This window comes from Lytechinus pictus, chromosome 3 (assembly GCF_037042905.1).
Source record: "Lytechinus pictus isolate F3 Inbred chromosome 3, Lp3.0, whole genome shotgun sequence".
Classification (NCBI taxonomy): Eukaryota; Metazoa; Echinodermata; class Echinoidea; order Temnopleuroida; family Toxopneustidae; genus Lytechinus; species Lytechinus pictus.
The window spans coordinates 34,219,883-34,243,052 of record NC_087247.1 but is presented as its reverse complement, the minus strand read 5'-3'; the positions used below and the strand labels follow the sequence as shown (position 1 = coordinate 34,243,052).

At 35.7% G+C, this 23,170-nt stretch overlaps 1 protein-coding gene across 4 annotated transcripts in view; it reads right to left on the bottom strand.

Annotated features, from left to right (window-relative positions):
• Nucleotides 1-12,987, bottom strand: part of LOC129257392 (6-phosphofructo-2-kinase/fructose-2,6-bisphosphatase-like) — a 39,823-nt gene extending 26,836 nt beyond the window's left edge. For 2 of the 4 annotated variants that reach the window (XM_054895699.2, XM_054895701.2), the window contains exons 1-3: nucleotides 12,439-12,890; nucleotides 4,349-4,474; nucleotides 1,961-2,057 (exon numbers count right to left, since the gene is read on the bottom strand). In XM_054895699.2, coding sequence (XP_054751674.2) covers nucleotides 1,961-2,057; nucleotides 4,349-4,474; nucleotides 12,439-12,496 — 281 coding nt within the window. In that variant the 5' untranslated portion in view covers nucleotides 12,497-12,890. Of the gene's footprint in view, nucleotides 1-1,719; nucleotides 1,817-1,960; nucleotides 2,058-4,348; nucleotides 4,475-12,438 lie in introns of all 4 variants that reach the window. The other 2 variants (XM_054895700.2, XM_064096882.1) reach the window with 2 other exon arrangements.
• Nucleotides 12,988-23,170: the final 10,183 nt, after the last annotated feature.

Below are 23,170 nucleotides of genomic sequence, written 5' to 3'. Positions count from 1 at the left end.
GCAATTGCTGACTATAAAATGAGGAGTAGCATCATTTATAGAAGGAAAGAAACATTTAATCTATAATCTTGAAGCATCACATAACATTCTTATAATCCTCCAAACTGAAAATATGTTGTTAGCAAGTCACAAGTGAAACACTTATTACCCCCTTGAGAGGCACAATTAAAATTTGTAATGTAAAAATATGGTTAAAACAGAAGTGTACCCCTCCCCCTTTTGAAAGGTTTTTTTTTGTCAATTTTTTGTGTGGACAGAATGTCCTTATTTTTTTGCTTTTCTAATTCTCTTCAGAAAAATGTGCCCCCCCCCCTTTCGAAAATCCTAGATCTGCCCCTGTTTACGGGTACATTACTTGAGATGAAGTGGATCAGAAATTTGAATCATAATAGATGTATTGCACTTTTACAGACTTTGTCAGCTTTCGTTGTCGAAATAGATCTATTTTCAATAGGTTAAAGGATCAACTTCCTTAGTTATTCACTCATGCATAACATAAGTTTTACCTCTCTTCTTCGCCTGAATGTGTTTCTTCCATACAAAACCCTGATAAAAATTAGAACCACCTATATACAGTCCAACAGCATGCAAATCCTTATTCTACATTTCAACTTCATAGTAAATGCTTGATCTCACTTCAAGCAATAGCTTATATGTGCAACTGCATGAAAATGTATGACACAAGATTCTACACAAGTTTTTACTTCTAACAGGTAAAAACTTGCATGAAATTGCTTCTTATGATAGAACATACATCAAAATATAAAAGCTAGCCACAGACTAAATGTACACTATATCAACTATAAAAGCAAAGCAGTGATGGCAGTTAAATAGGGTATTGGCAAACATAAAACATTGGACATAAAATGTACATTATAATTGAGAATAAAACATGCCATTGATAAGTGAACCACTCCTACAAAAGTGACTTCTTACAGTGTCATGCAATGAACAATAACTTGAAATGTTATCTTTATCATGCAAACGTAACATTCTATCCAAGGAAAAGATATAAAAAAAATATTGTGTTAGTACTAGAGTGTAGTAAAAATGAAACAACAGTTTGAGTCTAGTTCCGTTTCAGGTAATTTCTCATTACTTGATCCAGCTGCAGACCTGAGCCCCTGTAACATCAAGCTTAATGATCAATCACACATGATTTACATGAGTGCTTGCATTAATGCAATGTCGACTATTTAAATTGATGGTATGATCAAACACAAAGCTTTCTATGACAGGGTCTGGGTTAAAACGGGATTGAATGAAACTTGTAAAGGTAAAAATAACTACATGTATTTTTCAGAAAAACTAAATAGAACCTGAATATTAGTAGAAGAACAATGAGAGACTGGCAACAAAATCAATTTGGTGCTATGTTGAACAGCAGCTGGGTCCATTTATTCAAATTGGCCATGTTGGTGGCAATCAAAGGAGTAATTTCAATTAATACCTCTTCAAAAATTTTTCCAGAGAAATATCTAACTTTTTCCTAATTAGTTCACCAGCAATAAGGCACTTCTCATAGCACACGCAACTTGCCATTTCTTGAAAGCTCTATTCTACAGCTATAAGACTAACCTACCTCCATTTATTAAAAAAAGTGCTGTCATGTTTAAAGAGAAATGAAGTAAAAGTGTTGCCAATTTCAGAGTCCTAGCCAAAAGGTGCACTAAAAAGACCCCCACCAACATAGCCATTTTTGCCAGAGTGAATACTTACAACCGGATCTTATAAGCCTCCATGTTGTCATGGCGGAAGAAGTCATGGGATATTTCACCAGACACCGCCTTGCGCCGATATTCGCCAACATTGAAAACTGGAGATGGTTGGAGACAAGAAAAAAATGGGTATATACTCCACTGAAAAAAATACACACCTACAACTGTTCACCCCACCCTCGAGTTAATACCTTCCCTAAAAAGCTGATAGACATCTAGGTTTATGGGTTTTATGTACTTACAATCTTACTTGTTGTGCTTCATCATTATCTGGCCTAAAGAAGTCGTGAGGACTCTTTCCTCCCACAGCCTTTCGCCTGTACTCACCGACATTGAACACTAGTGAAAATAAAATCATATGTTACATGTACTACTCAAATATTGCCTGCAAAAACCCTCTTCTCCTTTCTTCCAAACGTGGATAGATTAGAAAATTATGCGAAACAATTATGTTATTCATTAGAAAGGACCTAAAAAGAGAAAATTATTAATTCAAATTAGGAATAATCTACATGTAGTACTGACCAAATGAAAAACAATTAAAAAAAAAAGTCAATTCAGGACTAGGATTGGTTTTCCTTCGTTTATTTATGCATACACCTTGCCAGTACAGAAAGTTAAACACCATCTTGAGGTCAGTTTCTAGACAACTGACCTCCTTTGGTATTTATTTTCCACAACCTCTTGGCAAATAGAGCACTAACCAGAGGTCATTTCAAGAGCTTTGTGTTCGACTGCACACTTTAGTACAGGGGTACTCTAGGTTGAAAATAAAATTATTTGAATGAATGGAGTTAAACAAGCAAGAATTTAAAATCTCATTAAAATCAGATGAAAAAAATTGATGGAATATCATCAGTTCACTCAATGGATATTCATGATGACAATATAACTGTTTATCATAACAATTCAATAACTAAACTATTTCCTCCCAATATTTTATGAATTTTTATGCGATTTGCTTAAATTCACTTGCATGTAATTTCTTCAAAATCTCAAATCCTATCTTTTTTTTACAGTCCGTAGTACACCTTTCAAGGCCAAGTCAACCCCAACAAAAATTAAAAATTGTATAGATTTGAATGGATGCTGAACAGGTTTCAGCTATGTGTGGGTGTGACTCTGAAGCTATAAAGCCTTCACTCCACCACCAGCCAATCAACTGTGTGTGCAAAATAACACATAGACACTACAGCAGTCACTGCCTATTACCTATCGTCCCAATCAAGCAAAGCCCCTATTTCATATTAACAATGCAAGCCCTGACACCGTAATTCATAAACCAAGGCAGTGTAATAAAAAATAGCTGTCAACATGTATACAAATTACAAGGCAGGTGATATTATAATTAGAGGTTTTCTTTATTATTATCCCTGATGAAGCTCATGTTTAGAGTCAAGGTTGTCTACTATTAAAGTTCAAAATAAAACTATTAACAAAACAATTCACACAGCCACTGGCTTTATACATATAAGTAACTGTTTGATCTCTGAAATGTTGATTTATGAAAAGGTTTGGCACTATGGCAGTCTTTGTGAGTTAACCCATATAAAGAAAATAAACTGAGGGGGGGGGGTAATTAAAAAAAAATCAATATTTGTTATGAATAAATGGATTCATTGAATGGCCATGACCCTGTTTAGATCAGACAATACCTCTGATTGAAACACAATTATTTGAAATGGGTCATTGTAATTTTTCAAACGCAGGAAATGCCTGTGGAAGGATTGGTGGGGTTATTTTCAGAGGGTTTTTTCCCAACTAGGTCAGATTCTAAATGAAAAGTAGACACACACCAACAAGGAAATGCTTGATTTGAAAGGTTGACAATTAAGTAGAAGGTAGGCACATTCACATCTGCCCAATCATGTAAATTTCTGTGAATTACAAGTACTAGCTTAAAGAGATAAATACAATCATTTTCTTGGTACATTACTACCTACTTGAACCACATTAAATACTAGTGTTAAAACTAAGTTATAAGACTGCATTCGTTAGGAAAGGATGTGCATTCTCACATCAAAATTTTTCTTAATTTCCTGTCATAGAGAATTGCGAACACCCCCCTGATCTTTGAAGAAATCTCTTTGACTCTTTTCTCACAGTTTTGGGAAGAATCTATTAATTTGCAGTTCTTAATTTTTTTCCTGGGGATGCTAGTACTTTGCCTTCCAATGGCAAATAACTGGTATTTTCTGATCGGGATAGACTTCTTGAAGAGATAAGATACCTAACCAATTTTGGTTTTGAATTTATTAATTTGGCTTAGTACTTTGTCTAATGTTTCGAAGACTAGAGCCATATAATTTGGAAATCTCATTGACAAGTAAAGGTTTTTGTACTCAGTCATCCTGGGCTGCACAGAAGTGTATTGCTTTTGGTGGGACCTGGCAATAATAACACAATGTAACAATGCTTCTCAGTAATATTTTGACTTATATTACTGAAGTACAGAATTATTAAATGAATATGAAAATTAAAGTAAATTTCTTGCCAACTAAAATACTTTGAATAGGTTTTAAATTGAATATCAGCCAAGGTGTTTTTTTTTATTGGGCAGGTGTCAAAGCATCTATACCTTTTATCATTATGTAACTTGTGTTAATTCCTGTTTACCATTTTATACTGACCTTTAGTATTGATACCAATCCAATTCAGGTATCTGGAAAGTTTCTTGGCGATATATGTCTTCCCTCTGGCAGGCAAGCCAACCATTACGATCACTGCATGGGGTTTGTGAAGGCTTGGCATGTGAGCTGAAGGAGACAAAAAGAATCAAGAATATTCTGAATTCTAGTCACCATTCCACACATTAGGGGCCTTAACACCTTCTGCAGACTCATTTCAAAGGGTGCATTCAATTGATTTCCTTAACCTCGAATCGCAAATAAAAAAGCTCAAACAAAAAAGATGGTTAAAAGAATATTCAAGCAAGTTTGTTCATCGAAGCTGATGCTCCCTCATATTCAAGCTGAGAGCTATCCTTATCATAATTTCTATGTTAAATTTATGATTGATAAAAACTTGAAATAATAATCTTTGATGATTTTCACAGGCATTTGCATAACCTTTAAGGGGAAATACAAACTACATTGAATACACAAAATGAGTCTGCTAAATTATAGGCCTTCAATGTATAATGCCAAACCTCCACTCTCTTTCAGTTTTGCAAAATACAATAATGTGATGAAACTAGTGATAATTTTGAATTACATTTTTGGCCATAAAATGTGAGCTTAATGACATCACCTCCTGAACAAAACATTGAAGGATTATGAAAATATAGGTCAATGAGCAACCACATGTACATATTCAACCTTGGGAAGGTAATGGTAGAACAATTGACGAAAAGGTTGGTTTTATAGGTCATTTATTTACATTACACAGCATGTTATCTTCTTGTGAGGATGTTAAGTTATGAAGAAAAAAAGTTCCATATCTAATAGCTGAATTCCAATATATATTGCAATTATTGTTTTTGACTCCATACTTCCTCTTTCTTGTAAATCCATGCAGGTCGAGACAAGAGAAGGGTGCAATAAAATGTGTAATTTTTTTTACTGCACAAACTCTTTTTGATTTCTAGACTTGTTTTTTATTGAATCATCATTATGGGGGACAACATCACACAAAAATGACGACAATGATGAATGTAGGCCTACATTAAAAAAAATGACTGGATGCACTGTTCATCCCATTATCTGGAGTATCGCAATGACCTTGCACTTAGGCTGAATAACAATTTACAAAGCCTTGCCCTTGGGCCAACATATTATTTATGCAGGACATGGTGTGTACATGTATGTGTGTCGGCTCCTAGTCGAACTGATCTACACGTACCGTACACGTACAAAGACATCTCTGTGTACCCGGTTCTGTAACAGATAACCATGACCTCAATATTGTGTCCCTGGTCAGCTGTGTGACAACAGCAGCAAGCAATATTCAGGGTACCTTGTACATTGTGGAAATAACCGACAGCAGCTTGCCATAAAGCTAAACTGGAATATATCTGGGCAAAACGTGTTGACCGAGTAAAAGTGCATGTTTACAACATTTGGTGAATAATGACTTCTAAATTATTTACAAACAAGTGGAACGCCTCTGGCAGTCTTGCCTGCATTATGCGATTCGATATAGCAACAGAGCTACATGTAACTTTGAAAACAGCTATTGAATAATTATTCACAAAAGAAAACATTCATATGATAATAAAATACTATGTCCATTGACCCAACATGACCTTTGACGATGATCATGTGACATAAGAAATGTGCAAAACATACTTGATTACCCTTATGTCTATGTTTCATGAATTACATGTGTAGATCCATAAACTTTCTAAGTTATGGTGCCAATTCAACAAACACCCCCAACACGGCCAAAGTTCATTGACCTTAAATGACCTTTGATCTTGGTCATGCGACCTGAAACGCGCACACAATATATTTAGGGATACATGGTTACTCTTATGTCCAAGTTTCATGACCTAGGTCCATATACTTTCCAAATTATAACATTTCAAAAACTTAACCTTGGTCAAGATTTCGATATTGATTCCCCAACATCTCTGAGTTCATTGACCCTAAATGACCTTTGGCCTTAATCATGTGACCTGAAACTAAAGCAGGATGTTCAGTAATACTTGATTAACCTTATGTCCAAGTTCCATGAACTAGGTCCATATACTTTTTAAGTTATGATGACATTGCAGGCACAGACCCTGATTGAAACTTTGATCAACAAGCGTGTCTCCATGCAGACTACATGTAGCACATCCAAAACCATTCACCAGTGGATATCATGCATGTCCTTTTAAAAAGAATGTTCAATGATCTGGAAATGCATCCCAAATAGGGTGAAATCCTAACGTTATCATGAAACCGCGCCCTTAATTATATAGCTATAGAACCCCACCCTTTACAAGTATTGAGTAGGAAAGAGTAACCCCTTAACAAGTTGAGTATATACATACATTTTGTACCAATATAATTTTATCATTTTAGCAAGCAGAATGATAATGTAACAGTGCCAGCAAAGAGCCACACTAATGCTTTCTTCAAGCATAAGGCATGGAGCTAACCATAAAGTATTTATCGAGACTTTACATGTACATCACAAAGAAACCCCCCATTCTCCCCAAAATTATACCCTTTTTACATATTATTTTAGTTTTCTACCTCGAAAATCAGACCCTAATCACATACATGTAGGTTACTGCATGAAAAGTACCGGTATACCTTTTCCAGTATTTTAGTGCTTTTGACACCCTCATTACTGTTGGTAACATGCTTTACCGTATCTTGAAATAAAATGTAGATTGGGCATGCATGATATGCACTTGTCAATGGAAGTGCCCCCCCCCCCCTCCTAGCTATGAGATGATCTATGCAGGTAGAAATGTGCATGCCCATGGTTTCATCAGATCTCGGCCAATTCATGGATGTCCATGTTGTGACCATGGTAATATAGGCATTCCAAATGATAATCTTCTTGACTACAGGTGCGTTTATGCACCACTGTTTTGCCCAAGAATCGTGATTTGAATCATGATTCGAATCGTGATTTGAATCATGATTCAAATCATGATTCTGATTTCTTCATAATCTATTTTGATCCAGCACCCAATTAAAATAGCTTTCCCATATTCATTAATGTTTGTAAATTAAAGTGCTGAAAGGGCTTTTTCAAAATAAATTTAAAAATTACATAGAGTGGGTGCAACATGCGAAATTGAATTCTAACAGCTGGAAAATGCCAAATTAAAATTCTAATGGCTTAAAAACATTCCATGACAACAACTCTGTCGTAATATTGGACGATAATTCACATTATTGACCCTTTAGTACAAATAATCAAAATTAGAAGGGGCAAGACAATCATATTCATAGAATCTTTAACATGTAGGCCAACAATGTAGGCTTGTGAGGACTTAAAGAAGCCACCCGTGTACTTTTCATCCAAAGATACCCCTACTCATGTGATCCATTAGTACATTTTTCCAAGATGAATTGGCATGATGATTAGAAGCTGATGCAATGTATCCATTGTTCAGACAACAGACAAACAACTGACACGTGTGTGTCGTGTCGTCCCATCCAATGCATGATCCTAATACCCTGGACCTCTCTGTCCTGGACATCATAGGTATTCTATTTCCATAGCCTGATTTCAGGCAAGGTAGAGTGATGTGAACTGTAATGTAATCTTATCATACATTGTAGAGACTCGAGAGTACCGTACATGTGTATCAAAGTAATTTATCATCACAATTACATTTTAGATTTTTTTCCTGATTGGGAAATTTATATTTATATATATTGAGAGTTATGCCAAATATGAGGGCTTATCATACAGAAAGGAATATTTTGCAAGTGACTGAATATGTGAACTATACAGAATACTTCAAATGTTTAATGTGAAAATATACATTTCAAGATGATTCAGATATTTTAGAGATTTTTAAGAAATAAAGGCTCTATATATTGAATCACAAGTAAATTAGGGGTTGTTGGCAAGTTATCATTGCATGCAAAATGTATCGCTCCTCTAAAAGAAACAGATCACGTCAGGAATGTCAAGACCTTTTTTTTTCAAACAGTTCTTCTCAGAACTTATTACAGAAAGAAGTAAAATCATTCTTTTCAGGTTCACAAGTACGGATACATGTACCTGGTATTTCTTTCGAGCTTGTCAAGTATACATGTAGTTTGCCACAATGAAGGAAACTTTTAAAGCTCAATTATTATTTCAATTTTCAATCACAGAAAATCTTCATTGCAATTTTCATAAACCAACAATATATTGATTGTACTAAATACAATAGCAATGACAACCAAAGAATGAAATAAAAAGGAAAGGTTAAGTAATGTATCAGTCAGCCAGTGACGACTTTCTTTCAAACACACAAGTTTTCATTTCTCGGCAACCCCAGGTGTTTGCTGTATCAAACATTGAAAATTTACCAGACCTGAATGCTGCTTTATGTCTCCATATGAGTGCAATATCAATAGCCAAATGCTTTATGATATTTACCCACTTCTATATAAAATGGCCAGAAGAGAGTACCGTAATGAAAAATTTCATTTATATATCCTGGTAATAAAATGTTATTCATAATGAAGCTTCCTGTTTTGGGAAAAAGGGTTTGTGCATCAGAATATCCACCGGGGTCTAGGAGGCTGTTCACACCGCAAGGGGGGACCGTGGGCGGACCGTGGATCGCGCTATCGTAGCGCGATCCACGGTCCGCCCATTGGCATTCGCCGGATTCACACCGCAGTGAGATAGCGCGGTCTATCGTAGCACTCCCTTTTTTTAGAGGTCCTGTTGCCATGACGCGTGACGTCATGAGGTCAGAGCGGTCAAAGATTTCGCGCGCTATTACGAACCCGTACTAGTTAGTTGAGAGCTCGATATCGCTGTGCCTATTATGCTAGCCGGCCTACGTTTATTTCATGGCGTTGTATACAGAATGAGTATAAAATTCCCCGCGTGTAGAACGATGACTTCCGGCGTGCTATCGTAGCTCGGGTTCACACCGGCAGAGATAGCGCGATCTAGCGTGCGCTAGACCGCGCTATCTCTCGTGGACCACCCCCAAGAGGTGCTCCAGTGGCACGCCGTTTTGGCTCGCCGTGGCTCGCTGTTGGGCGGACTGAAACGACGTTGTACCTTCCACACCGCAGAGATAGCGCAATCTAGCGCGCGCTAGATCGCGCTATCTCTGCCGGTCTGAACAGGCTCTAGGATTCAAATATCACTGCAGCTCTGATGTCCTTCAATAACACTATTTATGATATGCTACCTTGTTTAACCATCAATGCCAGAACCTCACATTGGACAGATGAATTACTCCCCAAGGAGTGGAGAATGTGCATGCATTGTATGCAAGAAGAAAGGTTGATTGAATCTGACAAGCTGATAAGGATGAAACTTAGGCTGCGTTTATGCGACCTCAATCCAGAATCATGATTTGAATCATGATTTGAATCATGATATTGATTCAAAACACAAACATGAATCACGATATCACAGAATCAGCGTTTAGACAACCTTCATTCCAATGCTGTTTCTCCTCAGATTCGGGCCAATCCAGTGCGTATCACTAGTGTGCAGTTTGACAGAGAAAGTTTTTCGCACGTGTTTCGGCTCTCGAAAAATCTTTTGCTTCCAGAATTCAGTCTATACCTAATTTTGTTTAATTCTATCATATAGGGTCCATATGCTTCTATTCATCTTGTTAGTTTATCCAAAATGGTGTTCGGAAGTGAATTTCAGCGTAGATCCAATTTAATATTGACACTCTATACTCAACAACAACTGAGATCATTGTCTGTCCAGTTAATTAATTTACTAGAACTTGAAGTTGAAGACATGACCAAAAAATGAAAAGTAGTGGACGATGCGATGACCAACACAGAACTTGAACATGACAAGAAATGCATGCAGAGTAATCATGTACATACAATGAGCATATAGAGAGCCTTGAGCTTGGCAAGAGTCAAACCGAAAGTAGCCCGACACAGTGAGGTCATATAATCATGATTCAAATCACGATATCGTTTATTCGAACATTTTCGTACGTGATTCTGCAGAAACGTCTTTCCAAACGCCCCTTTTTTCGTTTTCATGTTTGTGATTCTAATCATGATTATATTCAATTTCGACTAAATGCAATCGTGATTCTGCAGAATCATGATTTGAATCATGATTCAGATCATGATTCTAGGGTGAAAAAGTGGCGGATAAACGCACCCTAAAACATTTTTGCAGCTTGATAACCAGATTTTTTTCTACTTTCTGATAGAAGGCTTGCTTCTCTTATAAATGCATTTATCGTCAATACAGATACATCAATGCCTGACTACAGTTTCTCTACAGTACAGACACAGACACATTGATAGAAAAAAGACATCTTTCACTCAGGTATAACTAAGCTGTATGGAATTATAAAGTGAAACATGAATCCTACCCCTAGAACCCATTGCCACAATCTGGCCTGAGCTGGTTCAAGGCAATCAAGCAACCCATATCCAATGACCAACAAGGCCTGGAAAGATTCAATGGCTTTTAGGCTACATGTAGGCCAAAATCATAACATGAAAATTAAGAATATTCATGCTATAAAGCCAGTACATAGTTACCTCATGGGCAAGTTTGTACAAATGACATTTCCTTTCTTTCATTAGGTTAGGAAAATTTCAAAGGCAGGTTTTACATGAACATTTCTGATACATAAACAGGATGCAGAAATTGCAAAAACTAGGTAACTAGAAAAGCACATCAATTTTATACTTTGAATGCATAGCATGCTGCTCTTATGATGTACTGTACTTGACTATCATAGCGCAAAATACCAGTCGATAATAGACACATTGTTTTCTAGTGGATCTAATGAAAAACACAATTTAAAAGAATACATATGAATAATCAAGAAATCAAAGTTGGTGCTTATCTCATTGAATATCAAACCACCATTCCATCTGAGTTAAAATGACCTTCTTCTGATCATGTGCAAAATGGAACTAGGAACTGGCTTATACAGGGGCCATGGAATGGTTTTGAAAGTAGGGGCTGTGCTGAAAGTTGAAGGGCTGACCATACAAAATATCACAATCAGATGGTCATATTTACTTTACATTACTATTCACGTTTTTTTTTAAAGTGGAGGGGGGGGGGGGGCTGCAGCCCCCTCCCCCTGTTCCAAGGCCCCTGTATTCCAAGGCCTAACTATTGTATAAAGCAAGCTCATAGTTTACAATCATGACTTATGCATAAGAATTCCGTTTCTTTTTTACATCCATTATTGGTGAAGAATTATATTTGGGGTGTATAGTAACATCTTTACATGTATACAAAGTGTTATCAACCTACTTGAATGAAAACATTTTTCACACGCAAAATTATGTTAGGAAAACTTGCATGATAAATCACAGAATTGCTGCCTAAAAACAGCTTTTATGTATAAATGCATCCTTATTGACTAATTTTTTTTTCAATTGCAGATTCTCCAATATTTAAGGGGAAATATATAGGCCTACATATCTTCATTTCATTTGTCAAGGCGAGTCAGTATAATCCTGCATTCCTTGGCCAGTCAACAAAAGAGAAAAAAGATTGTTGTGTTTCCTCATTCCACCGAAAGCCAAAGGTATACAGGTGAATAGCATTTCATACCCAACCATTTTTCAAGGGTGTAGGCTACATATTGAAATCTTTCCAAGAAGAAAAACAAGATGTGACGTTTGCATGTGATCAAAAGCATTACATAAAACTATGAAGAATTATTAAAAGTAATTTCTTCTTCAAGTTTTCTATTGTTGAACTATTATAAGCTTTAAAAAAAACTTTGACCCAACCTAAAGGGAAAGTTCACCCTGATAAAAAGTTTTTTTTAAATAGCATAAAAATATTTTTAAATATTGGTATTAAAGGTTCGAGGAAACTCCATCAAAGAATGAAAAAGTCGTTAGAATTTTAATAATTTCATTTGTGACGTCATATGCAAATGGCTTTCGTACAGATATATCGTATGGTAACAAATCAATAAAATATCATTTTCTCAGAAAATAGATTTTATTGTATAACAATAGAAACATCATTTCACATCTGCTCCTAAAAAGAAATAAAAAAAGGGGTGAACTTCCCCTTTCAAACATAATATATACAATAGCAACAGAAGAATGATTAAAGTCAGGAATACATCTGTCATACTCACTTCCATTTTCATTCTTGTAAAGGTACACAGGGTTCCAGTAATTCCCATTATTTGTCATGATGGTGATATCCAAGAATATCAGAGGGCAGATCCAAAATATATAAAAAAGTACTTTTCAAAACCTCACTTCTCAAAAAAGCAATCAGCACATATAAGTCATTAAGTGGCATATATATCACAGCCTTGACATTGCAAAAATAAAGTGAATTTGAGCCTGACATATATAAGTTTCAGCCCCAAATAGCAAAGAATGAGATCTTTAGTGATGCACCAAGGCAATCATAATCTCTTTATAAGAAAGCTTGGAGAAATGAGGATTTTCTTCAGAGTCCAGCTCCAGTGATTCTGGTCCATTGAGAGCGGAGTATTGAAAATGTAAACAGTGCAGACCACTGTATGCATGCAATGTAAAATTGTTCCCTGATCAGCTGACATGCACCTGTGTGGCTATCAAATGCTGTTCATTTTTGGCATGCATGCACGCTGCACCAGATCAGTGGAGAAACTGACTACATGTAGTCTCATCAGCTAGACACAACTAATGAGAATATGCATCACATGGAACTACTATACAGGAGAGACAAAAGGATCTACTGTACAAACATATATAAGTACAGGTATTTATTTGTAAATTAAGTTACAACAAAGAAATGTAATGAGAAAGGGGCTATAGAGTATTATCAAAAAAGATTTCATTGAAATCTACAGCACAATATTGATTTTCATAGTAGATCTTCATGTACATGTATGTATTGCAGTGACTACATGGTATGGTGCCCTCTATAGGCTAAAACTTTATATAAAAATTTGTTGTTTTTTCAGCTGTTATACATGTAAAGGTGGAATCTTCTCTTCATGTTAACTGTTCCAACATTTTTTTTCTAGCTTGTATTTTATCATTCAATTTTCTCTTTATATGCAATATAATATTAATTTACAAAAAATATAAATGTCACTATAAGTGCTACTGTAATTTGATCTAATATAATGTTCAAATAGTATAAATTTTATATTTGGTCTAGTGATTGTCTCATCAGCAGAGTCAGGATTACCAGAAACATTGTAACTTCTGATAGTTTCCATGGCAAAGAAGAAAGAGTGTAGTGGTTCCAAGGTAGTGTACATGTACATCATGTATTCTATAGTGGGCATGTGTTGGTCCTGAAAAGGACCACCCAAACTTGACATTTCAACAAGTGTGTTTTGTCATCTTCAGGAGAATTTTGAACAAAAAAATGCATCAAATTTCCTAAAATGTAAAAAAAAAAAAAAAAATTGCATGGAGTCACGAGACAATCGCTACCGGTAAATCAGGACAGAGGCTATGAAAAAAACTTGACTTATTTTTTTTTTTTCATCTCCAACAGTTATTTTTCAGTTAAAATAAGCTGGTTTACGGTTACTTGAATAGCTCCGCCCACAACGTAGCGGCATGCGCTACCAGAGCTTGTGCGCAAGGACCGTCTAACTATTTTAGTAGCTCAAAATGCCATCTTCTGTTTCAGCATAAGATTAAGAGTGAACGTGTGTGCTTTGTTAAAATTAGGTGGGGTAGACTTCTTTGTTATATAATACAAGCAGGCCTCTACAATTATTTTTTAATATCACTTGCCCTATTAGGATAGTGAATTAACATCAATTTTGATATACAGTGACCTACAGAAAGAATGACATAAATAATCATATTTTTCTTCAGTGACCTACAGAAAGAATGAAATGAATGAATAACCATATTTTTCTCCAGAATGAAGGCTTCACGGTACACTAGAAACTAGGCCTGCATCATAACGTTTATTTGAAAACATTTAAATGCTATTTATCAACCTTCATTTCCGACATTTCTACGATATTGATTCCATTTTTAAACAAAGAATTCATAATAAAAACGAAAAAATATCTTGAAAAGACGGGGAAGACTTGCCGCGGTGTTTGTATCGCCATCTTATTCTCTTTTATCTTTCGCCAAGCTACGTGACGCACATCAAGGATCGTAGCCTATTTTAGCTAGTCTACGATAGCAAAGACGGCAAAATGGCAACAACGATTCATAATATTCATCGGCTGATGCAAGTATTTTACAATTCATGACATTTATCGGCCGATGCAAGTATCTTTTTTATCTAGTTGGCACTGCTCGTGATATTGTCGCCCTCTATACACGTCTTTGTATCTAGGCTACAATAACAAAGATGGCAAGGTGGCGACAATAACAGACTGTGAGTAAACGCTCCTCTACTTTTGATATTTTCATGTATTTAGTAAAGTATAATTTCACTAAAAAAAGAACAATTTTTTGCCAAAAGTTGCAAACCAATATCGTAGCCCATTTGGGCTCAAAACCCTAAAGAAAACAAGTATTTTGCAACAACTTGATTGTTGCCAAAATACTCTGTGTGCATAGAGCAATGGCATCCCGTCTCCACTCGTGGGTGCATTACGTGCCGCCGTGCACAGGAAAATTGAAGGCACGGCGCATGCACAATTGCATGGCCCTCCTGCAAATATACGAAGAGGTTTTTGTAAAATCAAGTACTTCTATGAAACTTACTGAAAGATGTGAAGTCAATTTCCCCTAATATCATGAATATCCCTCAAATAGCGTCATTTAAGCGCTGATTTTTCTTCTCGTTGACAAAATACGGAGCTTGCTTCTATTTCCGAAATTATATCTAATTAGCTAAAGAGGGCGCACAATTTATCTTCATATCAAAGACTCTACAAGGGAAAGATTAGGCACAAAAACTATTTTACACGTAAATCGCAAAGCGTTACGCAAAGTCGGCAAAGTGTCCAATCTTTTTACTGTAAAGACTTTGGTGGAACGTTTATTAACAAACGAATGGTAGCACTACAAAATTTGTTCACGGAATTTTCTATTTTTTGTTTGATTTGTCATCGCTTTGAATGTTTTTCAAAAAACTATTATCGTCAGCAAAAATAATATAAAAAGTATGTTTTTTAAGTTATTGCATTTATTGGTGTCTATATTTTATCAAACAATCATGGGAACTGCGCATACATTGAATCAAAAATCTAGTTTAAAAAATACCGACAAGCTGAATTAAGGTTGTGAATTGTATTAGCGCAACCAACGACCTTCCTTTTATTTCCGTGGAAGAGACATGATGCGAAGCCACTTTCCAGGTTGTAAGCGATTTTGCTCTTTTTTATGTGCTTTTTATATTAAAAAATATTTAAAAAATTGAAAATGGAATGCTATTCACCAGTAAAAGCCCTGGTGAGTAGCGGAATGAGTTTCGGCTAACAATATTCCCACTATGAAGCAATTATAACCGGCAACTCTAAAATCCATTGCGTAAACATGTTCGTAGTGCGAGGTTAGTGTAGCACTAACCTCGCAATACGTGCGAGTGTCCCGTCCCTGGCTCCGTGGAGATTGAAGCACGTTGGGACTCGTACCTAGGCAGACATTGGTACTCTCCAAAATGGGGCAGAATGGGGTCGCAATAGCACTCCAAATAAAAGGGAAAAAAATAAATCATGCACTTACCTCGATCATACGGATGAAGGTCTACCATGACACAGAATCCTGACATCGAAGCACCAACTGGACCCTCAAAAAAGGATAAGTTAGACCTCCATGAGACCATGACCATGTCGCGTTCATTCTTGGTATCGATCGGCCATTTTGTTTTCAATTTTGAAAGAAGGAGAACGAACGAAACAGAACTTTTCCTTTTTTGAGGGTCCAGTTTGTGCCTCGATGTCAGGATTTTTTGTCATGATAGACCTACTGTGGGTGCATGATTTATTTTTTCCCCTTTTATTTTGGGTGCTATTGCGACCCCAATCTACCCAGTTTGGAGAGTACCCTCTGCCTAATAATTACACAGATGAGTCCTGGGCTCCGGCCCGCAAAGCGGGCCAGAGCTCCCTGGGTTAGTCAGTGATATGACATTATCTCCAGGAGCCTCCTGGGGCGGTATTCTGAAAACCGTGTTAGCACAAAAACGGTGTTAGCTAACACGATTGGTATTCTGAAGATCGTGTTAGCATGGCCCAAGTGGTAACACCGCGAAGGTCATGAAATACGCAGTGCGCAACCCCTATACGCGGTGTTAGGGAGGAAGATATCACAAAATTTGGTATTCTGAAAATGGTGTTAGCTAAAATTTTGTTCAAAAATAACACCAACATTTAACACTGCGTTAAGGAGAGGTTAAGTTGGGGATGACGATGGCTGCACTTTTTCTAGCAGATGCAAACGTCAAAAAGAACAAATACGGGCATATTTCATCTGGCAGAATTTACTGTAAATTTCATTCATTTTTCCAGCTATATTTTCCATCTACCTTTCTATTTCAAAGTCTTGGCCTTGAACATTCAAGCCTTGGCCTTGAGGATTTTGAGCCTTGAAATTTCAAGGCATTTTCAAGGCTTTTTCAAGGCATTTCGTATTTTGTAGTTTCATTTGTTTTTATATGAGTAATTATAAATGTTTAAAATTTTCTGTATATTTAATGACACTAATGGTCAATTCTACCAGTCAACAATAGCAGTAGCAGCAGCAGTAGTAAGTGTACTAGCAGTGCCATCAATTGTAATTATCACCATTATCAAGAATTATCATCACATTATGTTACAAAGAAAACAGCAGTGATGAAAAAAAAAACATTATTTATGTGTTGTAATCATGACTAATAATGATAATGACAATATTAATAATAATGATCGTAATAATGATTATGATAAAGATTATAGTTATTTGATGACAAGAATAATTCAGACAGATCTGATTGCAATTTTAACAACAATTTTTATACAAATTTCATAGCTAATTCTGAAGAATGATAACAAGGTTGATTTCTATTCCATTAGGATTTTCCTCATATTATTTTCTTTGGTCAACAAGAATGTTTTAAATCTTATTGATATTCTGAAAGGATTTGGTAAACTTGAACACAATCTCCGATTTTGTCATATCCAAATAGGCTATGTCAATGGCATGATGAGCCACAAATTTTGAGCGGCCAAGCATGGCATATAGAGCAAAATTTCTGCCAAAAAAAGTTGAAAGCGATCGAAGCGAGCGAGCAAGCAAAATTGTTCACTCTCTTACTATAAGGAAAGCTAATTTTGTGATAGATTGTGACAATACATAAATTTAGAAAATAATATCTCATTTACTCCTTTTCATTTCCTTTTTTAAGTTTATTCTTTGTGGTGGAACTTCCTCTCTCTCTCTCTCTCTTTTTTTTTTTTTTGGGGGGGGGCGGGGGTTCTGATATTTTTAAACAGGCGAGAAAAGGAATGGGGAGAGAGAGAGGGGGGATAAACATGTGAGAGCGTAAGAAAGGATGGGGATGACACATTTGGCCGGTTAGGCAGAATATACTGCAAAATCAGTTATGTTGATAGGCAGTACATCTTTTCTATTAAAATTATTATAATTTTGTTTTGGGTCTAGTGTCTCAGATTGACAAATCAGTCTATGGTTTGACAGTGAATTTCATTTCACTAGTTTTAAGGAAATAAACAGTGTATTTGTTTTGTGTAATAATAGAGTACTCTATTTTACTGTTTCAAGAAATAATTAAGATTTACCCTCCCCCAACTAAGGGTATGGGGTGCGCCCCATTCATTTTATATCCTTTTGAATATAACTTCAATTTGCTAGTATTCTTTTTTCCGGTTTTTGAGATAAAAAAAGAGTAGAAGATACAAAAATGATAATTGAAATTTAACAGTGGTTGTAAGCAGAAAAAAACATGAAAACTGACAAGAGCCCCCAAAATGACTAATTTTCAGGTCAGCATCTGAAAATTTCAACTTGCACTTTGTGCACTCTTGCCCCCCCCCCCCCCCGAAAAATTCCATGTAGGAAAAAATGTCCCTTGTTTAAATTGCATGCCAGGATCAGATGACCGTGGTAATAATACTTCTTACAATGTAAATCGCCTAGAAAAATAATGTATTAAATGTACAAAGGTAACTTTATTATTATTTAACTTTTATTTAGTTGCATGTATGCGCTTGCAAAAATGTCACAATGCAGGCTTCGTGTCACCGTGCGTGCACCCTCCTTTTCCCTGAAAATTTTGCACGATTTGTTTCTTTAAGAGTAACAGCACATTTGATTGGATTAAATACATGTAGATGCAGAGTGGGAGCACTCAAGGGTTCATTACATGCCGCTGCGCACAGAAAAATCAAGCCATAGAAAATATAGAAGTCGTGTGTTGTGGACACCAGAAGTGGGATCGCAGCACGCGTGACCCACTACTACCGGTAGTTAGAAATCCACTGCCAAACGCTGTTCATGGTGCGAGGTTAGTATTAGTATACTACTAACCTCGCAATACGTGTGAGTGGAGTGGGTGGAGCTGCCTGAAGTCAAGATAACATGATGATGAAATAAGATACCGGTAACACTAACAGTAACACGCAGATATTATTAATTATCATGATTATTATTAAACACGGTTTTCAGAATACCGATTTGGCCTTTTGGGGGTATTTAGGGGCGTGTTAAATCAGAGAGATAACACGATATTTAACACCAAAAAGTTAACACGATTTTCAGAATACCGCCCCTGGCTACCCCGGCCATGACACGTCATGACTTTCTAATTCTATTTTCTTTCGCTCTCCATCTCTACTATACTCCAGCGCACAGTCCCACAACTTCATTTTCATGTCAGCCTTGTTTTTCTCGTCACGAACACAACTTCACAAGTTCACAACTTACCTGGGCCAGAAAAGTGCCATAATCGTTGGGAAGGGTTCATTACATGCCGCTGCGCACAGAAAAATCAAGCCATAGAAAATATAGAAGTCGTGTGTTGTGGACACCAGAAGTGGGATCGCAGCACGCGTGACCCACTATTAGTATTACCGGTAGTTAGAAATCCACTGCCAAACGCTGTTCATGGTGCGAGGTTAGTATTAGTCACTCTAGGCGACACCCCAATACTTACCCGTGCTAATAAACTGGGACTCCACTCACGCGCGTTTGGGCCTCCCTAGCTTAGAACTAAGCACTAATATCACCTTAAAAACTAAATCTACAAGGTATGTATAATCTATTTACAAATTTAATAATGTTTAATCGGTACTCACCGGTTCTTTTGTTGCATTTTCAGACCATTTCTCACAATTCTTCGTAAATATTTGCGGCAAATTTTGTCGCCATAGACAGCTTAGCGTCCATCTTTATTGATAAATGGAGCGCCCTTTACGATAGTTGTTAATGCCACGGAGAAATCGTTAGGCATTTTGGCCCGTGTTCAAGGCGTTCTTTCTGTTTTATTTTTTATATTGAAGATTGTGCATTTGTTAAATAGCGCCGTCTACGTCAGGTATGAGATCGAGTGTATAAATACACTCTTCCAAAATAATTATGATTCCGACCTGCCGCTGTTTAACTTCAATCTCTTTCACCTAAATTAGCGATGAATGCTAGCATTATAAAATATATATTATTAACGTCTGACGAAAAGAATAACCAACCGATCAGCTGACGAGAACGCGAATCACGTGATCTTCATATCAGCTTCGATCGCGAGTCAGAAGAGAAGAGCAGCTGCCCAGAAAATCAGGAAAAAGCCGTGAAAATGTAAGTTCCCCTTCATTTCTTTCATTTTTTGTTGTTGCTAACGATGCATTTACACTATAAAATTATAATTTAAATAAGAGAAAGGAATTATAGCTTGTACTTGTGATATAATGTTTAAATATCCTGTTCTCAGAGATTTCTAACCAAAAATACTACTGATGTCGCCTATGAGGTCCATACATGTAATGTTGGACCTCATTGGTACTAGGAGTGGTATTAGTATACTACTAACCTCGCAATACATGTGAGTGGAGTGGGTGGAGCTGCCTGAAGTCAAGATAACATGATGATGAAATAAGATACCGGTAACACTAACAGTAACACGCAGATATTATTAATTATCAATGATTATTATTTAAACACGGTTTTCAGAAAAGACAGAATACCGATTTGGCCTTTTGGGGGTATTTAGGGGCGTGTTAAATCAGAGAGATAACACGATATTTAACACCAAAAAGTTAACACGATTTTCAGAATACCGCCCCTGGCTACCCCGGCCATGACACGTCATGACTTTCTAATTCTATTTTCTTTCGCTCTCCATCTCTACTATACTCCAGCGCACAGTCCCACAACTTCATTTTCATGTCAGCCTTGTTTTTCTCGTCACGAACACAACTTCACAAGTTCACAACTTACCTGGGCCAGAAAAGTGCCATAATCGTTGGGAAGGTGTTTTTCCAATTCTTCGCAAATCCGTCTTTCCAACTTCGTCATCATCTCCATCATCATCAGAATCAATATCTCTTGGAATCCCAACAAAATTTGTTTTTTTCTGGGCCATTTTCTGATGATTTTCTCGCAGACGTTTATCGCGTGATAAGTTGCACGTAATATAATAATACATATCACGGGTTTTCTGCGTGATTGTAATTGTGCAGTCTTGATTATCAGCCCCCATAGTATACAAAGGCAGGCCCAGCGCGCTCGGGTAGCGGGTAAAAAAAGTGGTAAAATGTATTTCAGACAGCTTGTTCTTTCCTTCTTCTTCTTTTCTTTTCTTCCTTCTCCTCCTCCTCCTTCTTCTTCTTCTTCTCCTCCTTCATCTTCTCCTTCATCCTCCTCCTTCTCCTCTTCCTTCCTTCCTTTTCCTTCTTCTTCTCCTCCTTCTACTTCTACCAGGAAAACTTTTTCCTGCTCAGTGGTCTTGAAAATCATAAGGGGAAAGGGGGTATATCAATATCTTACATGCTGCCTTCAGAACATATTTTTTTAAATTATAATAAATACATCTGACGCACTTTTATGTCTAAAATAAGTATTTGTTTATTTCTTGAATAGTCATTCTCTATTTTAAGGAGTACACTTTTCTTAACCTATTTACAGACTGGCAGTTATAGAAATATCATGTATCTTTATAAAACGAAATGGAAAAAAAAGAAGCGGGATTGTATAACCCAAAGCCATAAATACAATGATATAATAAAACATAAAAAAAGGAAACAAATATAGGATTTCATTTAAGAGGAAATAAAATTGCACATAAACTCAAATTGTAAAAAAAAAAAAAAAAAAAAATCAACTTTACAAGTTCAAGGCCAGCAAGAATATCTGAATGTTACAAATTTTAAATAATTATAAGCTCAAAAAGAAACAAACCTAAGAAAGGCTGATTACTTATACATTTCTAATCAAATGCAGAAATTGTGTTTTTTTACATTTACAATCTTTATTGTTTTCTATATATTCTTAAAATGTTTTGTACTATTTATACTTCTTTCTTTTTCAATTATGCTTTAAAACATATGTAAAAAGCGTTGTTAGAATTTTTTTGTATTATCATTAAATAAATCTTGAAAAGAAATGTCTGAACGACATAGAAAATATTTAAGAAGGGTCATAATTTTTTTGACAACTGAGATCAATACACTTCATCAAATATGTTTCTTTCCATAACAATGTAGGAACACAAGGGAAAACATACCTACTTTGAATAAAAAAGGGGGAAATGAATATCAATTTATAATCCATCATCGATTTAGAATTCTGTTAGAAATCAAACACTTCTAAATTTTTTCTCTAATTTTTTCTCTCTAAGTTTTAATCTAATAATTAAAAACTCTCAATATGAATTTCTTCTTTTTTTACTTCCAGAAAATTACCTAATGAGAACTGTTGAACTGTCTTGCAAATTTATTTTCAAAATGAAAAATGGCAAACCAGGTCAGAGAAATGCGTTTACAGTATATGATTGGACCAATAAAAACATTAGTCAGCAAAAATAGCAAATGGCAACAAAAAGAGCACCTAATATTTTTTTTCTATACATCATACTCAATTAACAAAGATAACTTACCACACCTTGTAAACTTGATAGCTTGAATTAATATATTTTTAAACCACATAATGCATCATTAAACACCTCAACTAGTTAAATGATTTGCTTGGTTTTCTCTGGGAAATAAACATAGACTGATATTACACAGTTGACAAAATAATATATAATTTTTTACAACTAGCAAAACACTACAACACTCTGAACAATGGAACATCTACATTCATACAAAAAACAACCTTTGTGTAAGTCTAGGATTTTGTAACAATATATCAATCATGAAAGAATAATTCAAATATAAGCAATAAATGGGGACATGGGAAATGAAACCATGGTAATAAAACATGAAAATATGATGACCATCACTCATGACTAGAACATTCAATTATAATAAATAGTAATAATAATAATGATAATAAAATAATAATGATAATAATAATAATGATAATAATAATCATCATCATAATCATATTGAGGTTGATATTAATATGAATGATATTAAATATAATTAATTTTCATAAAAAGCTTAATATATTGGGACTTTACAGACATATTTGCCCATACACAATGTATGTATTTTCTTCTCTCCCGAGCAGATTTCCAGTAAGAACTTTAAAGTTCAATTGTTTTGCATACTATATTACTGCTTTCTCATCCTCATGAGTACCCATTGAACGCCAAAGTAAACAGTAGCAAAATCAATTTTGATGCCTTGCCAAAGGACACAGGTGCGACATTGGGATTGAAATTGGATTACAACGCAGGAGACATACACCAAAAGACTTTAAAAAGATGAACAAGTTTGCCAGTTTGATTTCAAAAAGGAATAAAGGGCAGTGTTACCAAATGAAAGACAGATAGCAGATTATAGTTAAGATCAG